The 27444-nt window shown below is 36.9% G+C and overlaps 1 protein-coding gene across 1 annotated transcript; it reads right to left on the reverse strand.

Annotated features, from left to right (window-relative positions):
• Positions 1-1108: 1108 nt before the first annotated feature.
• LOC121429777 (relaxin receptor 2-like) lies at positions 1109-27058 on the reverse strand. The gene is made up of 18 exons (XM_041627001.1): positions 26899-27058; positions 25662-25742; positions 23973-24084; positions 22500-22571; positions 21023-21094; positions 20361-20432; positions 18449-18520; positions 17347-17421; positions 16079-16150; positions 13482-13553; positions 11901-11972; positions 11257-11328; positions 10296-10367; positions 8647-8876; positions 7474-7926; positions 6426-6593; positions 5587-5766; positions 1109-1419 (listed from the first exon to the last, which is right to left on the reverse strand). The coding sequence occupies exons 1-18, from the start codon at positions 26906-26908 to the stop codon at positions 1109-1111; spliced, it is 2268 nt and encodes a 755-aa protein (XP_041482935.1). The 5' UTR covers positions 26909-27058.
• Between the last annotated feature and the right edge of the window lie 386 nt (positions 27059-27444).

The following is a 27444-nucleotide window of genomic DNA, read 5'->3' on the forward strand; positions in this document are numbered from 1 at the left end:
AATAGCCTCTATTTTGTACAAAAACCTTTAGTTTTGACTCTTCTGAAATTTACATCAGCACCTCCATTAAAAAAAATCGTTCCCTGGGCCCTGGTGAAACCGTGCAGCAGTGACATCACGAAAGTCAAGAAGTATGTACAAATATATTACGTTTTCTAATGACTTCCAATTCGACTTCAAAATGCAATACTACATTTTGGACACTGAATGTTCCATAATCTGTATATTACACGATTCTATGAAGCAACAGGTCATATATCAAGTAACCGAATAAGTGATTAGGCCTATTTGTTGTCAGGACTGAATTTTTTTTAATAGTGCATGATTATGCAATGTCTCTGAGAAAAACCATTTCAAAATTTATGCTTGATTTGTGCAAACACAAATACACTCAAAGAAGTATTCACAAGTCTTTTACGGACGTATTGTTTATTTTCAGTGGATCTAATGATAAACCAAATTTTAGAGAATATATGAATAATCTAACAATGAATGTCAATGCGAATCGAATATAAAGCTACAGCCCCATTTGAGTTCAAATGACCCGTTTTATTATGCGCGGAATGGAACTACGAACTGGTTCGTGTACCTGTGATGCAGAACCACATTGGTTCTTGCCACATTCTTCCTTTTACACTTTTGACGCCACTTCGTCTGAAAGATGTCCTCAAAACCTCAAGTGATGTACTCTTCCCGCATGGGCAGGAGTATTTACTTTGGTTGCAGTTATTTCGTTGAGACACACATGACCAAGCTTTCCATTCTTTCACAAAACTAAGTTTCATGATCGGCCGTACACAGCAAAAACTGTAACCGGTGTACATAGAGGACCAAACCAGTTATTTTACACCGGACTTTGTTAAATTGGTGGTGTAAGTTTTATAGGTGTTATTACAACAATTTTTGTTGTTACATTTACACTCTTTGGTGTTATGTTTAATCTCTAGAGTGTAATTTTAACACCTCAGGGTGTGGTACTCTATTAACACCAATTGGTGTCAGTTTTAACACCGCAGTTTTTGCAGTGCATGACTAAGCTTTCGATTCTTTCATAAAACTAAGTTTCATGATCGGCCGTCGATTACGGTCTATCGGCAAGTCTATTTAGTCATTCCATAAGGTCGCATAAGAGAACAATCGGAGTTCGTCGGAATTGAGTTCTCTCGGGTCTTTGGTGAGAACTGTCAGAACTATTCTCTCCTTCGTCTACAGTGTCCAGCGGCCTTGAGATGTTAGTCATGGCTATCGTTGATCTACATGTCGATGGTATGATGGTCGATCTTGATGCAATGCTGTTCGAAACAGCGGAGATTGCCTCGTCCGGTGACTTGGTGTGCTTTTTAGGGTGAATTGATAATATTGATGCACGCTTTGCCAGGTTTGAATACGACGTGAAAGAGCCAGATTCTTCGATGCGACCTGAAAGAGAAAAAAAAAAATTGCAAAACGATAATCTCATTTTTCATTGATTCAGTATGTAAACTTTCACCTCCACTTTAATAATTTTTCCTTAATTTCTTTATTGGTACATCATCAAATATAATATACAGCGTTTCACATTTTATGTGTGTCGCACAAACTTTCTATAACCACTTATCCAGGTTTGGACTCTTACCCCATTGTTATTCTATTTACTATATACGTCCACCCTCACTACACAAATACACACCATAATACACACACACGTTTTTGCGAAATGCATCGACTAATAAAAGTTTATTTGAAGAAATGAAACGAAATGCTTTGACAACATAGCTGAAAGAGATCTGAATGACTTTCGCTGTGAAAAAAAAGAATGTTTAAAAGAGAGGGGGCAGCGAAAGAGGAGCAAAAGGCAAAGCATCATAAAAAAAATGTTACAGCGTTTTGAGGGTAAGCAAAAAGCTTAAATACATCCCATCTCATTGATTCACAACCATCTTGTACAGATCATGGAGCTGGTATGTCGTCCCCGTTGCCCTCATTACTTTATCCCAATAGTCCCCAAATGTCGATCCTTGGGTGACTTCCAAAGAAACAAAATGCGGAAATAGTACACCTACCCCCTTGCACTAACTCACTCAATTACAATCGATCCATGATCTGTTCAAATAGGACATTCTTGATTGTTGGCGTGAACAAGTATTGAATGAGCAGTACGGTGAAGGTCACACCAACAGAACAGGCTCCACACCCAGACTATATATGACGAATGGTATTTCTTTGATCGCCATGGGGTCGGTTTGATCAATGTGGCTGCGGCAAATGCGTGCTACCGTCTCTCTTCAGCCAATACCTGGCGATATACTTGCAATGATCGCATTTATCTACGTTAGATTGTGATGTTTTCAAAGCTTCAGGAACCGTGCCAAATCGACAAGCTGCCAGAGGGCTGGATGGGATGCGTGACAACCAATCCTATTCCCCATTATAGCCCCTGGCGAACACCATGATGAATGGCATTTGGGACGCTATCCAGGCTCCAATATCCATAATTTTGACAAAGCCCCCTATAGCGTTAGATCAAGGTCAATCGTAATAATGTGATAAGGCCGAACATTCTGGAAGATTAGTCAACATGTTAGATCGGTTTGACTGCTCATATTTCCTTTGAAAAGGCGAGAATAAAAAAGGGAAATTGAACCTATTTTTGTTTGACCTTGGATTTACACGTCATGGTCATTGATATTAGTCGATCATTCCAAAGAATGTCTTATTTGCTTATTCTTTAGATGCTCTCGGCAATTCCCAGAGATATTTCAATGACGGAAATTAATCTTAAACAGTACACGTCAAATGAAATCTAATAACAACGGTTATTACACATTCGAAAGAAGAAAAAAAAAACGATTGGCCGTAGGTTTAACGTTATTTCATAAGCATGCCAAAAATGCAGCTTAATCATGCATCAGCTTTAAATATTTAAAAAAGCAAATAATAGAAGAAAGCACTGCATACTGGTGGCTTGCGCGATGCTTAATTTAAGGTGTTGTTTTTTGTTCATTAGATTGATTACCTGTAATCAATAATCAATCAATGAGAATATGAAATCTTAAGGAAGTGAAAGTAGATATGTTGACCATAACCCCACAAACCCCCCCAACAACAAAATATGTTTGCATAGTAAGACAAAACGTAATACACCAATGTATCAAGTCCACGAAAGCAGGTGCATTTTTAGCTTCGATCAAAAACATTTTTATGACAACAACCTGGCGGCAGTTGTGCATAATAAATAACGAAAAAAAAAACAGAGAGGATAAAACCTTGCTTACGTTTCAAGAGAGCTCAGTGATCTAGAGGTATTGCCATTTGTATATCATTTGATGGGAGTGCAATGAGAAAAATCAAATCAAGGTTTGATTCAATTGAGATATGAAAGGCTTGATTCCAAAGGGGCTGAATCCTCCTTTGACCAATTATCTTTTTAAATATGAATAAAAGTATCGTAGACTTGAAAATCAAATGCACCATATCGAACTTGAAAAATGTAATGGGAAAGGTGGTAAAATTTATTGCAATTTTTTTTCCGAAAGGAGCTAAAGTCACTATCTGGTAATTAAAATTGGTTAACCGTACGACTTTACATAAATTTATGCATTTAATTGTTAGGTACATGTTGTGCATACAAGTTCAAATTTCGATGAAATTACAAAATGTTACTATATTATGAATATTTTTCTTTATTTTGCTCTTTTTGGAATAAAACATCGCAAAGGTACCATTTAGCAAATATGAAAAATATTTCTTTTAAGTTTTCTTTGGATAATCAAAAGAACAGATGGAAAATCTACTTTGCTAGCAATATTTGTCTCTTTCGTTTTCAATTTGAATATTAAACCTGTATAAATTGGCAAAACTGGACATTCGACTAAGTTTTTACTCCAAAACGAGGTAAACTCATGAAAAATAAAATTTGAAGAAATATGCATTTCTTAATAATTGATTATTTAATTAATTTAAGATGATAGCACCATCATTGATATCAAAACAAAACAGCAATTGATAATGGTAAGTGCTGAATTAAGAAAACCATGATTTACAGGAAAAAGCTGAAAGTGGATTAAGCTCCCTTTTGGAACAAACCTTTTCATATAGTATTCAAAATTGTTTAATCGATACCACAAGTAACTAAAAACAACCAATATTTTGTAATAAAATCCTACATCCTTTCAAAATTTTTCTCTTAATAATGTCCAAGATTTATCTACATCTCTATTGCGATCTAATTTTCACCTGTTGAACTACTAAAGGTTTTTACGTTATTCGCTAAAGGGGATAAGACAATATTTTGCCCTAGCCAGTTTAAGAATGTTCTTTCGTCTCAGATCACCGGTTTGGTTGCACACCCCTCGCCCAAATAGATTTATTTTAAAATGATTGTTTGGATTTAAAAAGATATTTTAAGAATATGGAAACTCCGTCAATTTTCTTGTCTCGTGGCAGGGCATTGGAATTATTTACAATTAAGAAACTACAGTTAAAGTACATTTTTATCCTGTATCACCCTGCCCTTCCATTATGGCTGTCCGATCGGACATCTTCCTTCTTTGAGTGTCAAATTGAACTCTAACCATAAAGTAGGCCTGAAGTAAAAAAAATCGTCCAGAACTACTGCTAAGCAATTTCTATTTCTGCGTTGATCGGTGTTATCCCGTTCATCTATTACATATATATCGTGGATTTAGATTCCCTTTTATCAAATAGATCCTGCAGGGTCAATAAACATGGTAGATTTTTTTTCTTTTGCTCTTTGGCAATGTCTTTGATATTCTAAAGTTTTGAAAATTTCGCATTAAAAAAGTTGGACAGAAGAACAAGGCAGAAACTTACCTACTATACAAAGTCATATTTTCCAGTATTAATAAGAAAATAGGAAAAGGTTTGAAAGACTTTCTGATTCCTTAAAAAAATGGATGGATTTTAGCCATCGATGTCACGTGAAATATACTTTTACCGAATACAGTGATTTCCCATGTTTGTCCCTTTACAGTTTGTCAGGACTGAGCTACACTACTAAAACGCCGGTGTTAATTGAACACCAACCTTGGGCCTGTTTCACAAAGGACTTGCAACTGTTTTAACTTTCCCATTATTGCAACTACCATGGTAACATGACACAGCAGCCAATCATAATCACGGTTTCCATGGTAGTTGCCGTAATGGTGAAGCTAGAACAGTTGCAAGTCCTTTATGAATCGGGCCCCTGGTATCTGTTTTAGTTCACACCAAAGAAGCGTTGAAACAACAACAGTTAAGATAAAACCGATATTGGTTGAACACTAATTGGTGTTGCTTAAATGCCAAATTGCTTTTGGCCTACAACACCTCTCTGGTGTGGACCGATATATATATACAAGGCTGGTGTTAAATCAACACCGGCCTTTTTGCAGTGTAGCGAATATTACTAAGTCATACTTAACAAATAGAACGACGTCAGGCTTTATACGTTTTAATTTTGATTTATCACCATTACTGACGATGCAACAGACAGATGTGTTGGGACTTTAGAAGTGCCGCGTCCATGCTGTTCACAACTGGTCTACACGAAGCACGTGCATCACTGATTCAATCACGATCAACAGCTCTATAGTTTTTAAAACAAACCTCTTGATTCTGACATGTCAACTTTTCTGCCGTTGTAACAGCCAGATGTGTGCAATTTACCTCTCTTTAATTGACGCATGAACCACACGGCAAATGACGTAGTGCTGAGTGTATAGAGTATTGGATTTAGGGCGCTGTTGATAGGTAGGACGAAAACTATTATCCAACCGTAAAGGGTTTCTGGAAGAAAAGTAAGTTTTTATCCAGTGTCAATGATGAATAAATCTAACCCATTACCCACAAGAATCGGTTGGGTTTTGTTAAAAAAGTATGGGAACAACGTAATTTAGTATTCGACAGTTTAAATTGGCAAACCAGATGGTAACACTAATATGAAGAAGAAAAATATTTCCCGGGTAGTGAAGAGTGTAGTACAGAGCATTTAAACGTAAAATAATATATTATTAAAATATTCACCACTAACCATTAACACCACATCAAAAGATCTAAAAGATTTATACGTGTATATGGATAGTGATTTTAAAGAGATCCGGGATTACTGCCAAAGGGTTAAGGCCTATATCATACGCACTGTAATGACCTTTTGATCATCAGTCTTACTAATTGGAAAATAGGTTCGCCTAATGGTAGCAATGTTCGTATTGATTCACGTAAACCTTTTTGTAGCCTGTAAAGGTCGTTAAAATAAAGCATCTAACATTGCTTTTGTTCTCTCCTAAACCGATATATCAGTATTCATTCCGAAATGATAGCCCAGTGATGACATCGGTTCCCTTTTCCTCCTAATTTACGTATCATTCAAAATCTATTCTTTTTGTGACAGTCTAATCACTAGGTAATTCAGACACCCATTAAAGCATTTCTCTAATGTGACGTACCAGATATAATGAAGTTGCAAAGTGACATGACTTTCAGTATAGCAATCGGCAACCAGCATAGAGAATCGGTCAGGATGACAAAGAAGAAACGCTTGGCGTATGTCATATCCCCTTTCATTCCGCACTGTGCTGCAGCGCGGCGTGTCCTTCGAATGCTGAGAAACATACCTTGAGAGTGAGAACAGAATGTACAGTCATTAACAGATACCTGGGGAGTGTTTGATCAACATATACTTCCGACAAGTTGTCAGGTCTGACAACTTTCATTGATTATGATTGGCTGAGAGGCACTGTAACCTTAGTAACTGTCGGATAAAACAGTACTTGTCAGATAAAACGTCTGCCAAGTCCTTTCATGAAACACTCCCCTGATATCAGTAAATGTACGTGTATTTTGACTGGGAGGTGATCTGATCATCTGAGTTGAACTTGGGGGTTCACCTTAAGAACATGAAAGGAAACAAGACAAGTGTAAAATTGTACAAACTAAAGTTCGATTTTTTTGTTTCCAAAGAGAACAATTGCATGGGCAGATTGGTTCAAATACAACCGGCCAAACTTAATGAACACTTACGTGAAATGAATGTTGTATACTAATTCAACATTTACAGACATTTGTTCTGGAAACTATACAATAAATGGGAATTGTATGTAAGAATGAAATATGTTGGGTAGCAGCATCATCGGCATGGGTATTCAATAGGAAAGATGAACCCAAACATTTCTGGACGAAAATAAGAACTTTGGTCCTTAACTCGCCGGATTCATCTACAGGGACGCCATCCCATTACCGTAACACCCAAAATTACATGATACACACATATTCACCCTCTGCCTTTAAATACTAGCTGTACAGGAATATCTTGATAAACCCCCTCATGGCATATTAGTACACTTTGATTATTTCCGATAGTTTATTACAGATGATGCTTTACCCATAAACAATCCATTTTTGCTTAGATAATATGTTGTAAATAATAAATCAGTTGTTGAAATGAATAACTCCTCCGAGGGTAAATCAAAAGTACAACTGAGTTGATGCACATACCTGTATACGAAAGGACAATGGCTATGAATGCAGTCGTGTTGATACCTAAGAACACGACAACCGAGTACTCCCAACCTCTTAGCCTCGGCTCATGTAGATGAAGCGGGAAGCAAACGCCGTTGCTTCCATAAAAGTTCCCAAAGTATTCCACAGGAATAATCGGAACGACTGCAAGTAGTGTTCCAAAAAACCATATACAGGCCAACACCATGATCGCCCTTCTCGTCTTGATCCTTTGGAAGCTGTACGGGTAGACTATGATGAAGTAGCGCTCAAGGGATATAAACATGAGTGTCAGGACCGAGACTTCACTGGAGATCATGGCGAGGAGACCGGAAACTTTGCACGTCACACCGTTGGTCCATTCCAGCGCGTGTTGGTTGTAGTTATCTCGGTATTTCACATCATGAGTTCCAATGATTAGCAAGTATATTCCCATCAGGAAATCGGCAGCTTTAGTGGAAAAGTAACAAAGCGAAGAAACATGATCAATGGTCATGGATAATAATTCCATTAAAGTGAGATGAAAAGAAATTTTCATGTCATCGTGTAAAATGAAGCTGGTGAAAGTTACTCTTGTAACCATGTTTCAATATTGACTATTCTGCCCAACTTTGGCAAAAGAAAGCAAATGACAGATCAGTCAAATTTAAGTTATTGTGGTTTCTGAAAAACCCTTTTGTATGTTGCACTTCCAGGCAAAATTTGGGGAAGAAATGATCATCCTATGGAAAGATATTGAAGAAAATATGTTGTTAAATTGCATTGACGCCCATGGAAATGACGGACACACATTGCTCATGTACAACAAATAATACTTTTGTAACTTGATTCCTTTTGCCAAAGTACGGTAGCACTGCTTTTAAGTGTGCTACATAATATTCAATCAATGTTTTGATTTCACACAACATTTTACGTATGAGACCTGGATGCAATCTCTCTTCCAATGATTTTGATATTGATTTGAATTGGAATTAATCCCTGAAGTGCATTGTATTTATTTTGATTGATGTAAATGATTTGTTCTTGTCCAAATGAAATGAAATGAGGTATGTGTGGGTGGACAGAAGTGACAATATACATTGCATAATCATAATGATGCTGTCCGCAGTTACAATTATAGCACATGTTATGCTTCAACGTTTTGGTTAATGGTAGGAAATTAAAACTTACTGCATAGATTAATGACGACCACCGTATGTACTTTGTTTTCAGCCTTCATGAAAGCACGGCTGACCAAGACGCCTAGATTACCCACGCTTGTGATGATACCTATCGTCCACACAAAAACTCGTAGAATCACGTTCTTCAGGAGATTTTCAAACGACGAGATTCCGTCAGATCGAGGGGTACAGGTTCTAACGTGAGGGGCGTAGCGACAGTACTCAAACTTTGAGAAAGCGCTGAAATACGAGGAGGTAAGAATGAGGATAATCTTTATATTAAGCAGTAGAGCTGGTGGGTGTTTCATAAAGCTGTTCGTAAGTTAAGGGCGACTTTAAGAACGACTGGTGATCCTTTCTTGTTGTAAATGGTATGTTTATTGGCGATGGTTAAGCGCGTAAGAAAGGATCGCCAGTCGTTCATCACTTACGAACAACTTTATTATACCGCCCCAAGATACTGTACTTGAAACACATTTTGATGTAAGGCGAATACATATTTCATTATTTGTGTTTATGGACCTTCTATACTAAATATACTTATGAAGGTCTCACAAGCTTAATTGCAAGATGCGGGCCAAAAATATTCATTCAGTCAAACCCGTTCCATTTTTATTTGAGGGGGGAGGGGGTGGGGTGGGGATAAAGCCGACTTAACAAAATGTATACGTACGATTTGTCATGAAGCACTGTTTTCAAGAAAAGGCCAATAACTGAACTTCCTCCGCCCGAATGGAGAAGAAATTTGACTGGCTAAGAATTAGGACAATCTTATTGTTTCAGGTAATGAACAAGATCTCGTCCTGAGCTGTTTTCATAATAATTTGATTCATATCCCAAATGACTTTACATAACCTTTGATGGTCAGACATAACATGTCCTATTCACTGGTAGTAAACACCAGTCCCCCTATTCAAATATCCTCTTTTTTAAAGCTTTATTATTTATTTGAAGCGCTTCGATCACACAAGTGCATGTCTAAGGGGAAATCTTTACAACCGTGAGAGATATAGACAAACAGGAAAATTCGGGATCTTGGACAGGTTTATTGCAAAAATCGTGAAGTATTTATATTATTTTATCAATGGGGACTGAAGAAACAAGGGTCGGGGCTAACCATACAAAAATACAAACAATTCTTACGTTTATTTAAAAAAATATTCCCTGGACCCTGATTGGAACCGGTGTCATTGACAGATTACGATGATAGTAATTTTATCATTCATTCATATCTTCAATATTAAGGTGCCGTCGCAGTTACCATAGCTGCAAAGTTTTTATTGTGGTGGCCAGTGTGCTCTTACTAAACTTTGGCATTGCCTATTATGGAAGTACTTAAAAAAAATAATATCATGTGAAATCGGGGCAAAATATCTTACTAAACTGGAGTAAAAAAAAAATTCTTCGCATAACTGCAGCCATAAATATATATGACCAAGGTATTTCGATATTTTGATCATGTGAATTGACATATCTGCTATTTTAGTTTTTAATGAAAGCTGCACAGCATTAAGCACACGTTAATTATTGTATATAGATTAATCTAGCCATATTACCATAATATTCTGTCTGTTGGATAAAATCATTTCAATCAGAATTTCATGTACATCTGAACTTCAACGATTAGGTGGCGGTTTGGTAGTAGTATTAAATACTCACACTTTCTCAAGTCTGCCGAGGCCCTTGAACATATTAACGTTGATATTTCCGATGAGAACTTCTGCAAGGTCTCTTTTGGCGACGATGGGAGAGAGAGAGAGATATAGAAAAAAGACAGGCAATCTCGGATGAATGCTTTCTAATGACTCGAGACGTGGGTGGAGGGTCGGAACTAAGAAATGAAGGGGGGGGGGATCTGCAACTTCACACATGAATTTCAGGTCGTAAATTTTCAAAGGTAGGTCTTCTCTATTTTAATTTATTCTACATCATTCTGATATTTAAATGAGAAATGAAAACGACACCACCCCTCATCGATCAAATGACCCTTCTGTTTGCTCTGATCATATTAATACTGTACATCAAAGCACGAACAGACACATATATAATACAAATAAGGTTTTGCAGCTATATTATATTTACGTGTATATGATATTCCCCGAGGGCTTTATGAAGCAAACACACGTATACACAAATCCAAGTTACCTTTACAGGCCCTTGCACGTGTAGCAGGTGTAACGTATTTTAATAAATGAAATCGATTGACCTGAATCGATACGGAAGACATTTTTTAATAAACGCGTAAATGATATCAATGTTCAAAATTGATTTCAATAAGCTATTACAGCAAGGTATGTACCCAATTTCGGCACAATGGGTATGCACTAAAATGCTAGGGAAAACCGTGAAATCAAATATCGATGTAATGGATGAGACATATTAAAAGCAGGCCTCTATCGCCATGGCAATTCCATGTTTTTTTTTAGTCTACTAAATTTAGCCCTGTGGAGTGTATACAAAAATAATTCACTTCACATGAAGTTCTTGCAAATTTGTAAAGATTAATTCAAAGATGTCGGAATACCTATCGATGATCTAAAACGTGTGTGCACGCCTGTGAACCAAAAATTTTCGTCTAGTAAAAATAATCTTAACAATTGCTTTGGATAATAATACTTACAAGTCAACAAGGTTCTCCAAACCTCGGAACACATCAACAGGAAGGGAAAACAAGGGGTTATTCCTCAGTCTCCTGCCAAATTAATAAGATTGTAAAAATCGTGTACTATGAAGGTTTAGTTTTCCTCCTGATGCCAAAAATAATCCAAACAAAACCAAAAACAGAACAGAATTACCAGAAAATTGTGATGGAAATGATCTGAACGTACATAATATGGTTGTCTTTTTAATGAACATTATGTAAATTTTTATGTAAATTAGTAAAAAAAAAATACAAGTGCAGAATGTGTGTCTATAATTGTCTATGATTTAAAACCTTGTCTTATATACTCCACTACGCTTCACTGAAAATTGCAATTAATTCAACGCTTAATGTCGCACGAAACATGGCATGTGGGGCGTGTATGATGAACCTGCAATGAGCATAGTAATCTTACACCGTTGGAAAAAGCGGAAAATATTTTAAATCTACTATATTTAAGACTATATCATCTTGAATTAGCCTTGTGGTGAAAATGTAGTCTGCCCAGAACTGTATGAGCTGGCTATTTTTTTCGTCATAGGCTCAAAGCACCTCAATAGTGGTCACATCAAAGACGTAAGCTAATATGCAGTTGAGAGCAAACAAATGCTCCTTATACTTACAGAATCTCCAGAGAATGCAGTCCATCGAAAATCCCGTCGGGTAAATGTGAAATCTGATTGTGAGAAAGATCTCTGTGAAAGAAAACATGCAGTTAAGAAAATGGTGAAACAATATACTGCAAAGAGTCTAAACGGATCATGAAAATTGTAGATTTGAATTTCGGAGCTGTGGGCAAATAAAATTTGGTATCAGCCACATCAGTCTCAAACAGAGCATTGGAACTGACCCATAGAGTACTTCCCTTTTTAGTGGGAATTCGTTTCAGCGGACGTCACACTCAATTAGCAGCCATATCCATGAAATCTCTTTGAATTTTTAGAATATTGCAAAGATGAGTGGAACCATAATTTCATAAATGGGGTGGGGTGGAGCTTAAGAAGTTGAATTACTTTAGTTGAATGATTTTAATTTCTGTTAAAGTAACTCCCGTAGGCACTCGTCATCACAGCCATTTCACAAACGAAAGGGGAATATCAGTTTTGAATGGGGGTGGGGTGGGGCGACTAAAGGAGTGGTCTCAGGGAGAAGGCGTGAGAGATCAGTCGGAAGATTATAGATTTGCAATCCCCTGAGCCTTGTTTGATTTCAAGTCCAAGCGATAGTACCCTTTGGTAACGCATTTTATCGTCGTTATCGTGTCCCTCGGTGAGGACGTTAAACCGACGTCGTTCTCCTGGTTGTTTGCTAACAAGGAGTTTGGTTAATGCATTCCTAACAGCCAGGTGAAGTAATTCAACCTGTATCACCACTTCTTGCATCAAAATATTTACTGGGTTGGGAGCTTTATATTCTTACAAAGATAGTTTCACATCTAATGAAGATAGCTTTGACTATCAAAGAGCTCGAGTCTCTTCCCATTGGACTGAAAATGAATTATAAAATGCTGTTTTGTGTCATCACCTCACTCTTTTCTATATCTCTCTCTCTCCCTCCCTCCCTCTCACTATCTCTATTTTCTACCGTTATCCAAGATGGTTACGCCGTGTATTGGATGATACAGGATCATGCTACGCTGCCCTCACATCGCAATATACCTGTCCCAGGCTGCTACATCACCCTTTTATCTCCCTCCCTCTCTCTCTTTCTTCCTATCTCTCTCTCTCTCTCCCTCCATCTACCTGTCCCTAGTTACTCCCTACATTTCAACCTTTATTCCCCCAGGCTGTTATTTTTTCTGCCTTTCTGTTCCATTATCTCTCTAACACTGTCATCTTTATGCTTTACACGCCCTGTGCCCTTTTTGTTAATTCTAATTGCATTACTTGTAATTTTGATTGATAGAGCTGAAATATATAAGAAATACGGAAATCAATATCTAGAACGAGCAACCGATTGTGTAAATACTTATATATATACAACAAAATGCATCCTTCTTAGTATTTCAAAATTGTTTTCTATATACTTGGGACAATGACGTACAAACTATCATATCAAAGTAAAGCAAAACATTATTCAATTATCAAATATTGCATGCTTACACTTTACAAAAAATACATTGTTTAAGCCTGTCACTCTAACAACAAGAAAAAATAAGTTCAACAGCTTTCTTACAGTCTACATAATCACATTCACATACTTACAATTCCACCAGGGTTCCAAGCGAGGCAAATGAATTATTTTCCATCGATTTTATGCTGTTATTTCTCAATATTCTGAGGCAGATAGAAGAGGTAGAATGGAGGGAAAATCATGAAAATCAATGAAAATATAATGTAAATGTAAGAGAACAAGACATGTTGCATGTTCTTTCATCTTTATTGTAATGCTTCAAATTTAGGGGAAAATATCCGGGGGCCAGATCTTGAAACACGGGTGATTTTCCTCCAAGGTGTTCAAAATCTTAGCAGTTTGCATTCAATTCCCGTGTTCCCTATACATTTCCCTTTTGAATTTGCATCATTAATAGTTGACGGCTTTTCAAAAAAGATGAAGGTCAGCAATTTTCACACCATATCGTGAATACAAGATTATGTAGGAAGGTAGACTGAATAGACTTTATTTGCTGCCACACTGGCGAGACAAACTCCATACTGTTTAGAGCTATTACGTTATATCCAAGGACATGATATCGGTCAGTGTGAAATCGGTATCGTTAATGTGACTGTAACCTTAAAGAGAAATGCCAGTAGTTGCAGTAAACACTGATTTAATGAGAAAGTCTGTAAAACAGGGCTTTAATTGTCAGTATATCATCGAGGATCTAGATCTGGTACAGTTACATAAACTAAACTTTGTGAAATCTTGAAATCTACGCGAAAAATGTTCATACTGAAGATCACCAACACAAATAGGCGCACGTGAGACAGTGTATTATTTTTGCTTTGATTGTCGGCCCGACGCTCGACCCGAATCCTGTGCTTATTTGCTGATTTCACAGCAATTACACAATTTCTTCCAGAATCCTTTCGAACATATGTTTTATTTATACAAACAGACATTTTGGTGGCCATTTCATTGGATTCTGTACGAACTCATTTTGATATCGTTACCACAACTGGCATTTACCTTTAAGTGCTGCATACCTACATGTATAATGGTATTTGAGCAACACAATTTATTCTTATTTGGAATCCAGTGCTCTTCTCTGCTCCGCCTTACAAAAAGCTGCGATCGACCCGATCAGACGCAACTATGGTTGGCCATCAATGTCAACATCTAAATTGCCAATTTGTTCTTAATATCTTCGATATATATTCTAAATTTATCACTTTCGTGAAGATGCAGTGTGATTCTTATAGTTTACTAAGGAGATTGTGCAAATATCTAGTAGAAAAATTATGGTATCGATGGACTTCCATACAGTTGAGATTGATTGGATCAATCTTAACTGTTTGTAAGACGGGGCTTAATTTTTCTTCTTTGTTAGCTTATTCTGTGTTCAGTTGTGTGTGGCACTTCTTTTCCGATATACGTCATTTTGCACTAAGAAAACAAGTTCCCCGCAAAGCTTTAAATTGGGGTGTTATTTCAAATGCGTCCATCAATATTTTTTCCATAACATCTTAAGTGTGCATTCAATGTTCGTCAGTCGCCTTCTTGTCTGTCAATCTGTGCCTCGTTACCCTCGTTATCCAACAGTTATAAAATTTTCTGGCTTAAGTGGAATAGAAGAGAAATTGCTGAAGGTTAACTGAAAGAACATTACGAAAAGGAACGGTTATCGCGTTGATTTAAAGTGGTATTCCACTGACGAGTAAGATGAAAATTAAAAACTCTTGTGAGATTTCAATTCTCTTGAATTCATTTTCTTTCAACTTGAGCAAGCTGAGAGGAAATAATCCCTTTGCAGTTTATAAAAAAAATGTATTCTATTGTTAGAATCGGAAATTGATTTCCTCCTGAAATTCATTTTGCCCAATTAATCGTGTGCCCGGCAGCCACTGAGCTGCGCCAGGAAACGATTTAATCAACAATGATGGTAAAATTAAGAATCCGAGTCACTGCTGTAAACATGAATTCTGTCGGGGGTTTTAGTTTGATTCCTTTCGCTTATTACAATAAACCACTAATAGACGCTAAATGCAGTTAGTCCAGTGATGTAAAAATGAAAAAGGATATATCAAAGTTTTTGAATAAACAATCTTTCCAAAAGACGTTAATGAAACACCCATGCAAACACTGAAACATAGTAAGTGTCATTCAAACAGGAAAAAGATGATTGAACGTGATGGCAGCTGTTTAGTTGTTTATACACCATACCAATGTAACAAGTTGACAATCGTTGAGAGCCCGTAATGCTTAATGGATTATCATAAATAGACGCCCAAGCGGGATGATTGGAATCATGTCGGCCTATAACACGAATTTACTGGCGGTTATTTTGATTTTGTTTGATATTGCAGTGACATAAAACGCATTCGGAGTCAGATGCTGAGTTTTTTTTAGAAGCAGAAAAAAAAGAAAAAGAAAAAAAAATCGCTACAAATACAAAATGAAGGTTATTGCCGTTCCGAGAATTTTGACAGGCAAGCAAAAAACGGTAGTTAACTACTATTTGGTTTACAATTCTCTCTTTTTTTTAAACATCTTCCAGAGTTAGTGGGGGTTCTGCCTCTGGAGATTAATTCAGGCAGCACCCCTCAAGTTTCAAACAACAATGCAATATTCTATTGATTTAATATATTATTAACACATATCGAGCATGTCGAGTAAGAAGGAGTATTGACAGTGTACTTACAAAACTGTGAGAGATGTGTTGCCAGCAAAGGATCTTGCATTAAGACTCATTATGTCGTTTCCTTCAAGGTCACTGAGGAAATTATCATGTGTGAATATTGACAAACAATAAGAATCATTTAATATTCAATTCAACGATTTTTTTAATGAAGACTGGCTGTTATATTTTTAGAAAACAAGTTTGAGACGACAATTTTGTTTTGCAGATTCAAGCCAAGTTTTAGCATTACAAGATAAATCTAATTTCAAAAATATCGTGTTGAATACATGCCAATGAACTTATGTGCTGGACTGCATCCATATCCAATAACGTCATCGCCCCCAACTTCCCACTCAAATACACTCTCATGAATTGTTGTCTACAAAGGGTGTCCCCCCAAAGAGAAAACCTGGACCAACGTCCAATCACGTCACCGCCCCCCACTTCCTTCCGAAACGTATTCTCATGAATTGTTGTCTACAAAGGGCGTCCCACAAAAAAACTGCATCCATATCCATTTCACGTCACCTTCCCCAACTTCCCACTCAAAATACACTCTCATGAATTGTTGTCTACAAAGGGCGTCCCCCCAAAAAAGAGAAAACCTGGACCCACGTCCAATTACGTCACCGCTCCCCCCCCCCCCCCACTTCCTCCCCAAACACATTCTCATGAATTGTTTTTCTACAAAAAAGGGCGTCCCACAAAGAAAGACAGAACGTGTTTTATAGATTATATCGATTATGGATCTAATATTACTGGTGTGAGTAAATGAAACATTTTCTATTATCATCAATCATAGACCGAATATCATTGAATTGTTTTCGCTCATAGAATACATACTCAATCATAATTTCTTAAAAGATTTGCTCCGAATTTCACGTGTAAGTTTACATCGACTCCCATTTAGAGGTTTGTGAATGAAACTTAGCAAGAAATATATTTTTATACAAAACAATTGCTAATTAGCGAGGATCCTCACTTGCGCAGCAAGGTCGTTGTATCCTTAGCAAATTCGTCGCCTCTCTCTGTGCAACTTGGTTTGACATTGATATTTCAGACTCAACCTCCTTTTCTCTGCGTGAAATACTTCTATATATAATTTCAAGTTTCACAATAAAAACTTAATGGATACAAACAAATGAATAGTAAATTTCGTGATAACGTATGACACAAAAACCTGGGAATCCCAGTTCCTTTCTTTTCACATACACTGTATATACATGCTTTACTTATTTATTTATTCAGTCATATATGTTTTAAATATATTTTTACTGTTATATACTTACAGCCATACAAGTGACTTGAGATCGTTGAGACATTCTCCTTCCTGCAGATCTCTAATTTCATTGTTGCGCAGATCTCTGTCGATATAATCAGATAGAATAAACATCTATTTATTGTTCAGGTAAAAGCGGTTTGCTATTCATATCAATCTTTCCAGAGGGTTTGGATTCATCAATTTATTAAGTGGTGGCATATTCGCTCCGTAACATTCAATGAAATTTGCACTGGTTCGGTCTATACAATCTACTTTTGATATGAAATCATTATAATGATATATACATGTCAAATGTACGAGTAACCTTGGCAACGGATTTGGGAGGGACATCTTTGAGAATACCCTAATCACTACTAGAACAAAACAGTGGTTTTTATTTTAATTATACCGTGATTAACATCAACGCTACAACCGCTAATACTATTACCATTGTAGCCACCAATGGCGGATCGGGGGGGGGGGCACAGCCGTCCCGTACCTTCCTTTTGAGAGGCACAATTAAATTTTTGTAATGTAAAAATGACGTTAAACGGAAGTGTGCCCCCTATTGAAAGTGAAGACCTTTTGGGGGGGGGCTTGTATTTTTTTTCGTGGAAGAAATGTCCTGAAAACCTTCTTCTTCTTTCTTTTTTGGTTTGCTTTTCAAACTTTTCCTCGGGAAAATGTGCCCCACCCCTTGTTGGAAAATCGTGGATCCGCCCCTGGTAGCCACCTACTGAAAACCGAACGGTTTTTGCACCGCGGCGCAAAACGGATTCAAGAACACAGTAAAAGTACCTAAAATGCTGATCAATATGACAAAGACGATTGGAAGGTCTTTGTCGAAAGTTCGTGAACCGGAACAGCAGTATCGTCCTAAGTATCGGGGCTAACGAAAAATTGCGGACCATGTCGTTTGTCCAGAGTCCTCTAGGACGATACCGTTGTTTTAATAAACAAAATTTCGACAAAGACCTCTTGGTTGCTTTTTTTTCATGAAAGGCGTTTGACAAAGTACATTCTATTTTCCTGGATCCGTTTTGCAGTGTGGAAGCTCCAAACAATTACGATAACCATAAACACTGCATACATCACCAATACAACACAACAAGCAAAGCACGCCCACTTACAGCCAATATAGATCTTCTAATCCTAGAAAAATGCCAGGTTCCAGGGTCTGCATTTTGTTGTCGTTCAGAAATCTAAGAAAACAATGATATGCTAAAGTTAATAAAGTAAAGTGATTTGTGCATGTTAATGTGAAAAGGTAAGTACATTAGTTTCTTGGAGTTAAGACCGGAGCTACATGTAAAAGTGAAATTGACCAAACGGAACTTCATTGAAGATTTGTATTCGTAGCATATTAACCGCTTGATTTAGGTGTTTGGATAGATGACATTATCAGGCCTTTTAACTGACTGAGTTACGTGACGTCACATGATGTTGGAGGGCTGTGGTTACTTAGATTTGTACGTAAACTGTTTTTTTTTAATGATTTCCAGGTAATGAAGCCTGCAGAGGAAATGGGCAATGGAAATTGTTCACTGCTTAAATGGATGGAGACCTGCAGCTTTTAATTACGAAGGGTTTTTGTGATTTCTTTGTTTTGCTCTTCTAGGGCCTCGTTTGCTATGTCAGGAAAGACTTCTACACATAATCTGAATGCAGATGGCATTGGAAAGCTGCGCCAACTAAGCGGGAAATGAAATATGGAGAAAAAAAATCAATATAGTACATGAAAGTAGAGCTTTAGTGGCGTAATGACCAAAATAATTTGAGGCGGGGGGGGGGGCAGATATGGCAAAATTAATTTTAAAAAAAAATTGCGAGCGAGCAAAGATTCGACATTTTTTTTTATTACAAAAATCATATTTTATGATAAATTTTGACATAATATTCAGAAAATGATATCATACTTCGCCATTGTCTCTTTCCTTTTTTCTTCTTAGTCTTGAAAAAATGGGGAAGCGAGAAGCGCCCACAGCTCCCCCCCCCCTTGTAGGCCACCGCTACAAACCTATAGAATCACAACGATTTTAACACAAAACGAAGTTTACAAGCTCTCTATTGACATATGATCTATCAATTTCACATTTGCATGAATTGGGTATTTGGAGGTCGAGTCTTTAAGTTGTTTTCCACATTACTTATGGCTCATTTCTTCATTTCGCATTCCAATAATTGCGGTCATGCCTACTGGTTTGATGAGGGCAAGCCTTGATGAATAATATCTCGGGCGTGTTGTAAAACCGTAAACAAATATTTTTCACATGAAGAAACACAATTATTACAATTTGTCCGGAATATGTCAGCGGAGGCAAGCGTCAGCGCCATCAATTACAAATGATAAGCCATCAAGTTATGAAGCATATATAAATTTACATTTAGAATGACTTCATTTATTCAAAAATCGAAGTTCTAGGACCCAGGAAAAGGTGATATAATAATGAAATTAATTTACGGATCACTAATAGGGTGAATTGTGACGAGGACCAAACCCTCTTGTCACCCCCCCCCCCACCGGTGTATTTAACATTCCGGCCGCTTTGGTTTATACAGACAGGGACCCTGGAATAGGGGCATACGGAGCCATTGGGGGCATGAACCCCCTCATTCTGCCAAAAGTTGTACATATTTAGTACCATATTGTAATTGAAGGTGTGCATGCTTATTAGTTTGTTTTGTAATGTGCCAGTCAGATCACTTTGCGGGAAACTATTACCATTGTGAAAGCGAGGGGTGTTTGTTTTCTCCTACCAAACAACAAAATGAACAAATTTCTGTTTTCTTCAATCAGGAATCCCTGTATCCACTTCTGGATCGACATAATGTGCACGTCCACGAAGTAGGGATAAGCACTTTCCCCTGTTGACAAACTGGCTCCTATACCTGTTATGAAATGCGGGCATCTTGGTTATTGGGACGGGGGTTAGCATAATTGGGAGGATTTTCGCATCAGTTTGTGCCACGACGGCGTTAGATTTGGGCGCGCTAACCTAAAAGCTTGACGATATCCAAAGCATTAGGTAAATGCATACTCACAGCCAGTGCAATCCGCTTAGTCCATTAAAAGCTCCAGTGTCTATTCGTGATATGTTATTCTCTGAAAGAAAGCTGTGGATACAAATAAACATACAAGGAGTAAACATTAGACATCGTCACATCGCGTACTATTGATTATTAAATTCTGGCCACGTGTCTGAAAGGACAACGCACTATGGGTGAACGCATAAAAGGAAACATGGTTTGTATTATCAAAACAATTGTGTAGATAATATTAATTTTTTCCATTTTTGTAAGAGAGGTTAAAGAAAAGAAATCAGTATCCAAACGAACAGTATTTTTTTTAGGTGCAACGCTTCTTCTTATGAATGGCAAACTCATCACTCAGCCCAAAACTGATATTTCAAAGCCCCTCACCGCGATATATCAAGGAACATCTCCTGGGATAAGCACTGAGATTGCACTCCTTCCAACCTCTTTGCGTGCAAGATAATATTTTCTTAGCGAACTGCAAAGTAATCAATAAATTTACGCCTTTTTTTGTATTTTTGTATTTGTTCAGAGGAGCAAGTTCAGCTGCTAGACATCATAAGCTCTACAATCATGACAATCATTGAGCATTTTTTACGCACCATCGTTTAATGTATAGGATCTTGCAATGAGTTGGTTAGTATGAACTGGACAAATCACAATAAACTTACAGACGTGTGAGGATACGAAGGTTCCTGAAAGAATTCGCCTTTATTTCGTATATTCTGTTTCTCATCAGATTCCTGCGTAGAACAAAAGTCGTTACTCTAATAAATGCTCTATAATTTGTGTTACCAAAGTCAGAATTCAATCAGAACTGAGAAAAATACATTTTCTTTATAATATTCGACATTTATTTTTACGCACTACCCTACTTTATTAAGTAGAGCTAGATTTGAAATCAAAATAAGTCATACGTATTGAAAAATATTACCCCATCACGTTTGTTTAACGCAAGGCATGCATGTGTTGGTACGTTACCCTACTTACCTGCAATATATTTTAATACAAACTAAAATTAAATTGCATGAGAGAACAAAAAACTACTACAGCATTTCTTGATGCGATTGAACAAAAAAGATATTTAAACAAGGGTAAAAAATTGAACTAGTTTCTGTATTGCAATAAATGACACATTCTATGCGTTTTCTATCTGTACATAAAAAGAAAACCAAATAATATCGAGTTTGCAGCAAAATATACATGAGAGAGCTGAAAAAACAGTACAACTTTCGTTTATGCGATTCAACATGAACAATATTAAAGATATTTAAACAAGGGCACAAAATTGAATTTTTTTCTGTATTACAAGTAAATTACACGTTCTATGAGTACGTGTACTTAAAGAGAAAACCAAATAATCTCATCGAGCTGCAGCAAAATGTAAACTGCGGTTGGACCTAAATTATAGGAAAATTTAATGTCGGTCAACCAAAATCGACACGATCTTCTTACGAGCTTATCTATAGGAGACACAAATTACTGGGTTTCTTAATCGAATTTTCATTTTCCAGATGGGTAAGATAAAGAAAATGTGAAGAACACAAGGACAATAGATGAAACCATCCAATACTAGATAAAGACACGTATAATACATCTACCCTGCTCGAGTAAGAGTAATTGTGAACTTGTGAGATCTTTGTTGTATATCTTTCTTTGTTTAATTTCTAGCATTTTATGATGCATTACTTGGATCCGATAATGATAATACGAAATACGAATGATATCTGAACAATTTATCTTTAAGCACATGGCACATCTTATCTTGAAGATAGAGGGGATACCATAAAGATAAAATGGAATATTGTGTTAAATTTCCAGGGGGCCGTTTCATAAAGCTATTCGTAAAATAAGATCGACTTTAAGAACGACTGGTAAACCTTGCTTACGCGCTAAACCATCGCCAAGGAATATACCATTTACCACAAGAAAGGATCACCAGTCGTTCTTGAAGTCGCTATTAACTTACGAACAGCTTTATGAAACACCCACCGGGTACATAATATTAAAGCATTACGCAAGATTAACGGTAATGTGAAATAACATCGACGCTATAAGACAATACATCAGTCAATACGAAATGTTGATACTAGGTACAGTAGCTTTCATCTGTATGCTTCAATAACAAGGATCTCGATTCATACTCACAAGTATATAAGTGATGAAAAGTCGTCAAATAGTTCACTCCCGATGTTAACGATGTTGTTTGATTTCAGGTATCTGTGCAGTTAAATTGCAGGGTGCATCTTGTAATTTATTACGTTTAGATATTCAGTGGATCACTTCATTTCTTACAACTGTTTCTATCAGAAAAGCATTGAGCCGAGTGAGATTACATGAATTGTATTTCCCCCTCCCTTTCCCCCCTCAGTTGTAAACCAAAAATAAAAATATCTCTCTCATTTTCTAAAGGCCATTGACTTATGGAGGTACACTCTAAAAATTAGAATGTTTAATCAACATTTGAAAGGTTGGAGTAGTGACAACCTTTTTCCAAATGTTAAATTCAACCTTAATTGTAAAAAGCTGAATCCAACATTTTAAGTGTTGGGTAGAACCACTTAAAGTGGTAAAGGCAACAATTAGAAAATGTTGTCACACCTCCAACCTTTCAATTGTTAAGTTAATATTTCTTGTTTTTAGAGTGTAAGGACGATGTACAGTCAGCCTAATGCGGTTATGTACGCGCAACAATTTCCTCGGTAAAATATAACACACATTCAACCCTAAAGAGGGAGGGAGGGAGATGGAGAGACGGGGTAGAAATTAAAGAGAGAAGGGGGACTCGTAGGACGTTTGGCGAAAAACAAAAGGCGCGCTTGGTTGAAGAGATTGCGTATGCTATGAAATGGTGATATGGAAGCTTATAAAAACTTGATTATTGGGTAAAATCTATCGCCGCGAGACTCGTCTGTTATTATTGCCAATATAAAAAGTTTGCTGATTAATGGTACTTATTACTAGTTCTATTTGAAATGAGGACAGTTTATCTAATTACTAATTACTAATTTCAATAGTGCACATTATTTTGCCAGGAATACCATTAAAACAGTCAAACACATGTGGCTATATCTCGGGCATTTAAGAACTTATTTACGAGGCGCCTCATGCGTCTAATTGTGACCAGCCACCCCCAAAACCAATAATAAGTCACCTAGGAAAGTTCACTGTAATTGGCAAAAATAGTCAATTGATTTTCAAAAAGCAAAAAATTAAAATAAAATAAATAAAAATTACTTGAAAGTATAATTCTTCTTACTGTCAAATATTCAAGTTGTAATGTTAAATAGATGATAAGATAGAGGAGTTTAATTTGAAACTAATTTTGTGAAACTGCTTGAAACGTTTCATTGAGACTGAATAACACACATCTCATGCATGAGCGAAACACTTCAAACGTTGTTTTCTATTCATTTTTTGTTAAGTTTTCTCTTAGATTCTTCTGCATTCAATCGGGTATTTGTGTAAATTCTGTAGTAATTTTGATAATCTTTCGACCTGAATAAGAATCTCGAAAATTTATTTCGGGCGACCTATCGTTGGTTTGGGGTGGTTGGTCAAAATTATAATATCTAATGCTCTCGATTGTCATTTTTATCGGTATACTTTTATGATACTTACAGTCTTGTCACATTGTCTGGTAAGTTGGATGGCACTTCTTTTAAGTTCAGTTTGGAGCAATCGAGTTGTGTTAATTTGCTGCAGTTGCAACCTTTGGGATAGTAAGCCAGGGCTAATACCAATGCGAAGAAAAATGGAGAATATTAAATGGGTATCGTGTTGGCACAAGTGCAGGGTTGATATTAAGCGTTGTAGGTAGGAGCTTAGTGTGGTAGGTTTCATGGTACACTATGTATCTTTCTTGGGTAAGTGTTGGTCCTGAAAACGACCACCCAAACTCGATGTTTCGACAAGTGTATTCTCGTCGTCTTCAGGAGAATGAGCAAAGTTTGTAAAAGCAGGCCTTGTGTAAGGGCCTATCTTAACTTGTTTTCATTTCTTGTTTATTACCGTTTGTCGAGTAAGTGTATTTTATTGGGCTGCTAATTTATTTTCTCGGTTTTCCATGATGTAGTCATCAAGCCAGTTTTTCGGATCTATTATTTTTCAGAGGCATTATTCCAATCAATCTAGGGAAGAACAAGAAGGCATTCATCATTTCAAAAGACTTTCATCAAGTTCCATGCAAATTGCCACGGTATTTTCAGAGATGTAAAGAAAGTTTGATGGATGCAATAAAGTACACACAAATATTTGATTTTTGAACACAATAGACACTTGTAAATTCACGGCTTTGCTACTGGTACAGGAAACAATTAAAAAAATTATTTGGTAGCTCCATGGTTAAGGTACACTCGTCGATTCAGATAATATTAATGACCTATCAGTTTGTCGGTGATCTCCGATAGCTTGCACCTGCTCACACATCCGTTTTTTGGGACGGCATTTCCGTTGAGGAAAATATAGAGCTAGAATTAAAAAGGTTACACCTTTTAAATCTCATAAATAATAAAATGATAATTTAATTTATTAAACGCTCATATCGACTCTGAGCTCGAAAGGATTATTTTCATCATTACCTTGGCTGTACAGCCGGCTACTTTCCAGGCCCCCAAGGTTTGAGGAGTGGATATTCCAGCTCTGTTTATAAACGCGTCTTACGCTGTGCGATTCGATACGATTTTTTTTTAATTATTAATCGCATTTCGCATTGAATATGAAAGTTCCATATAGAAAAATTGCTTTATTTGAAGTTCGGCATAATGTTAGGAATAATGATATCATAATTTTGCTTTGCGGCAAGCCCTATTGTCGGAGTAAAGTCCAAATCGGCTTCAAGTCGATTAATTTTGATTTCAGTAGTCCTACAACTATTCTGACCTCGGATCCCTAAGATTTTATTGGTTGGAATGTTCATTTCAAATGTTATTACGATTTACTTGAAAATTGGATCGCAACGATTCGCATAGTGTTAGCCGAGCATTATTAAAGTAACCAACCATCTATAGCACTTGATTTTTTAAACCCATCGATATACAAAAAATGGATAGAGTTGCAACGCCCTCTTCATGCCACTGAAAATACTTTAAAGTACTTTAAAAGATCAAGCGCGCAAAAAAAGTTCCACACATTATTACTTTCCCTTTCGTGTGCGTGTTGTTCCTTACGTGATGGTATGGCCCCATAAACTTGTCAATTTTAGTACTTTTTCTTAAAGTTTCAAGGTTCGTGCGTGTGGCTGTATACAACGAGCCATATCTTATTTTTTCGCATCGATGTTTATACCAGTAAATAGTATTGATATCTCACCGCATTCGTTGAGGGCTCTGTTTTCTCCAACCGGCACAGGATGAACGTAATCAAAGTGGGCAACCCAACCGTCATCAATAGCTGCAGGCAAAAAAAAGTATACATGTATTGGATGCCATTTTTTCCCGCATCCTCCGAAAAAAGTTAACGTTATATATATAAATAATATATATATATGTGTGTGTGTGTGTGTGTGTGTATATATCCATGTTTGAAAGACCACCGTGTCCCCCAATCAATAAATTAGCTCAGTGAGACACGAAGTGTGAAAACCCCTTCACGGTATCAAATTTACATCAGTATTTAGATGGGGTATTGTAAACAATAATCTATTTCATTGTTTTGAATCGCACTTAGCTGTATGAAGGCCTACTCTAGACGTGAAATCAAACTTTTTGAAAATAATTGATCGGGTGGAGGAGGCAAGGGGGTGGTTGTCTTTTCATGTCTGTGTTCGTTTAAATCCACAACTACCTTATTTGGAAATGTAGGCCTATAATCATTTTAATATTTCGTAATTTAGTGGCGTATCCGTAGAACCGTTTAAAGGCAGAAATTAACGTTATAGACCTGTAACTTTTAAACAACCAAGGGAGAGATGAAATATTTACATGGATGCCTTTCTATGAACCTAAAAACTCTGAAACCAACAAAAAATAAAAATAAATATTTTTCATACGTTATAATCGAGGATTGTATGTCATTTCTATCGCACCAATAATAATAGAACACACAGGTGTATGCCATAAAATTGAGATGGTGTTTCCGGTCACTTTATATTTCACTTTATTGAAGCACTATGCTTTTCGGACGTGATTTTTTTTTCTGGGCTTCATTGTTTTTTACATATCACAGACACAAGTGACAAGTGGGACCTCGAAGCTCAGAGTTTTTGAAATTCAAATCAATGTTAGCCAATGCCTTAAACGGTGATGGTTATCAACAGCTTCTTTTATTGGAAAAACTTTGGGGATCAAAGAAATGTACAGTAAATGTATAAAAGCATTACCACATCCTGATTATCATTTTTTAATTCCCCAAAGTATTTATGCGTGTGACGTCATAATTCCAATTCACCCTTCCTAAGAAGCTACAGGAATACGTGTAAACTGAGTTACGACACCCGCTAAGATGGCGGCGCGATTACGCCAATATACCTTTATGCAAAAAAAAAAATCTATTAGAGACGACTTGTCGGATTTGTCTTTCTTTTCAGATTACATGCACGTGGACTTACCACATCCCATTTCGTCGGCAGCATTTTGACAATGTGCAATGTCGTCGCACTGGAATTGCTGAGCCACACATTCGGTGCTGTTTCCACACGGGAAGAAGCCCGGGTCGCACTCTATAAGATCGTTGGCCCACTGGCAACTTCCAGATCCGATGATGATAACTAGAATTACAGCGGAAATAAATTGAAAACAAATCGAGGTTTAAAGCTTGTTTGTCAGCGATGAACGTTTTATGATCAAAAGCCTGCAGCCTTGCTTCACTCGTAGACAGTGACGCACTGAACCAGAAATTTGGAGGGGGCTAGATATGGCGTATCACGTAAAAATCAGAAAAAAATGTATCTGCTTCCTTTCCTTTTTCTCTTTTTTTTTCTTGGTCGTGATTTGTTTGTTCGTTTTTTGTGGGGGGGGGGCGATAGCACCCAGACCCCTCCCTTCGCCCCGCCCCCTCTGTACGCCACTGCTCATAGATGAGCAAAGATCTTAAACTAGGATTGGGTACTGAAATTGAATATCTGAAAAATAAATAATCATTGTTTCAATGTTCA

The sequence above is a fragment of the Lytechinus variegatus genome, chromosome 1 (genome assembly GCF_018143015.1).
Source record: "Lytechinus variegatus isolate NC3 chromosome 1, Lvar_3.0, whole genome shotgun sequence".
NCBI lineage: Eukaryota > Metazoa > Echinodermata > Echinoidea > Temnopleuroida > Toxopneustidae > Lytechinus > Lytechinus variegatus.

What these genes read in the sequence shown, in the direction of transcription:
- LOC121429777 (XM_041627001.1), bottom strand. An exon ending in AACACATCTCTCACAGTTTT is followed by an intron (nt 13,554 to 16,078) that starts GTAAGTACACTG and finishes TATCTGCCTCAG; the next exon opens with AATATTGAGAAATAACAGCA. An exon ending in GGTCGTCATTAATCTATGCA is followed by an intron (nt 7,927 to 8,646) that starts GTAAGTTTTAAT and finishes TTTCCACTAAAG; the next exon opens with CTGCCGATTTCCTGATGGGA.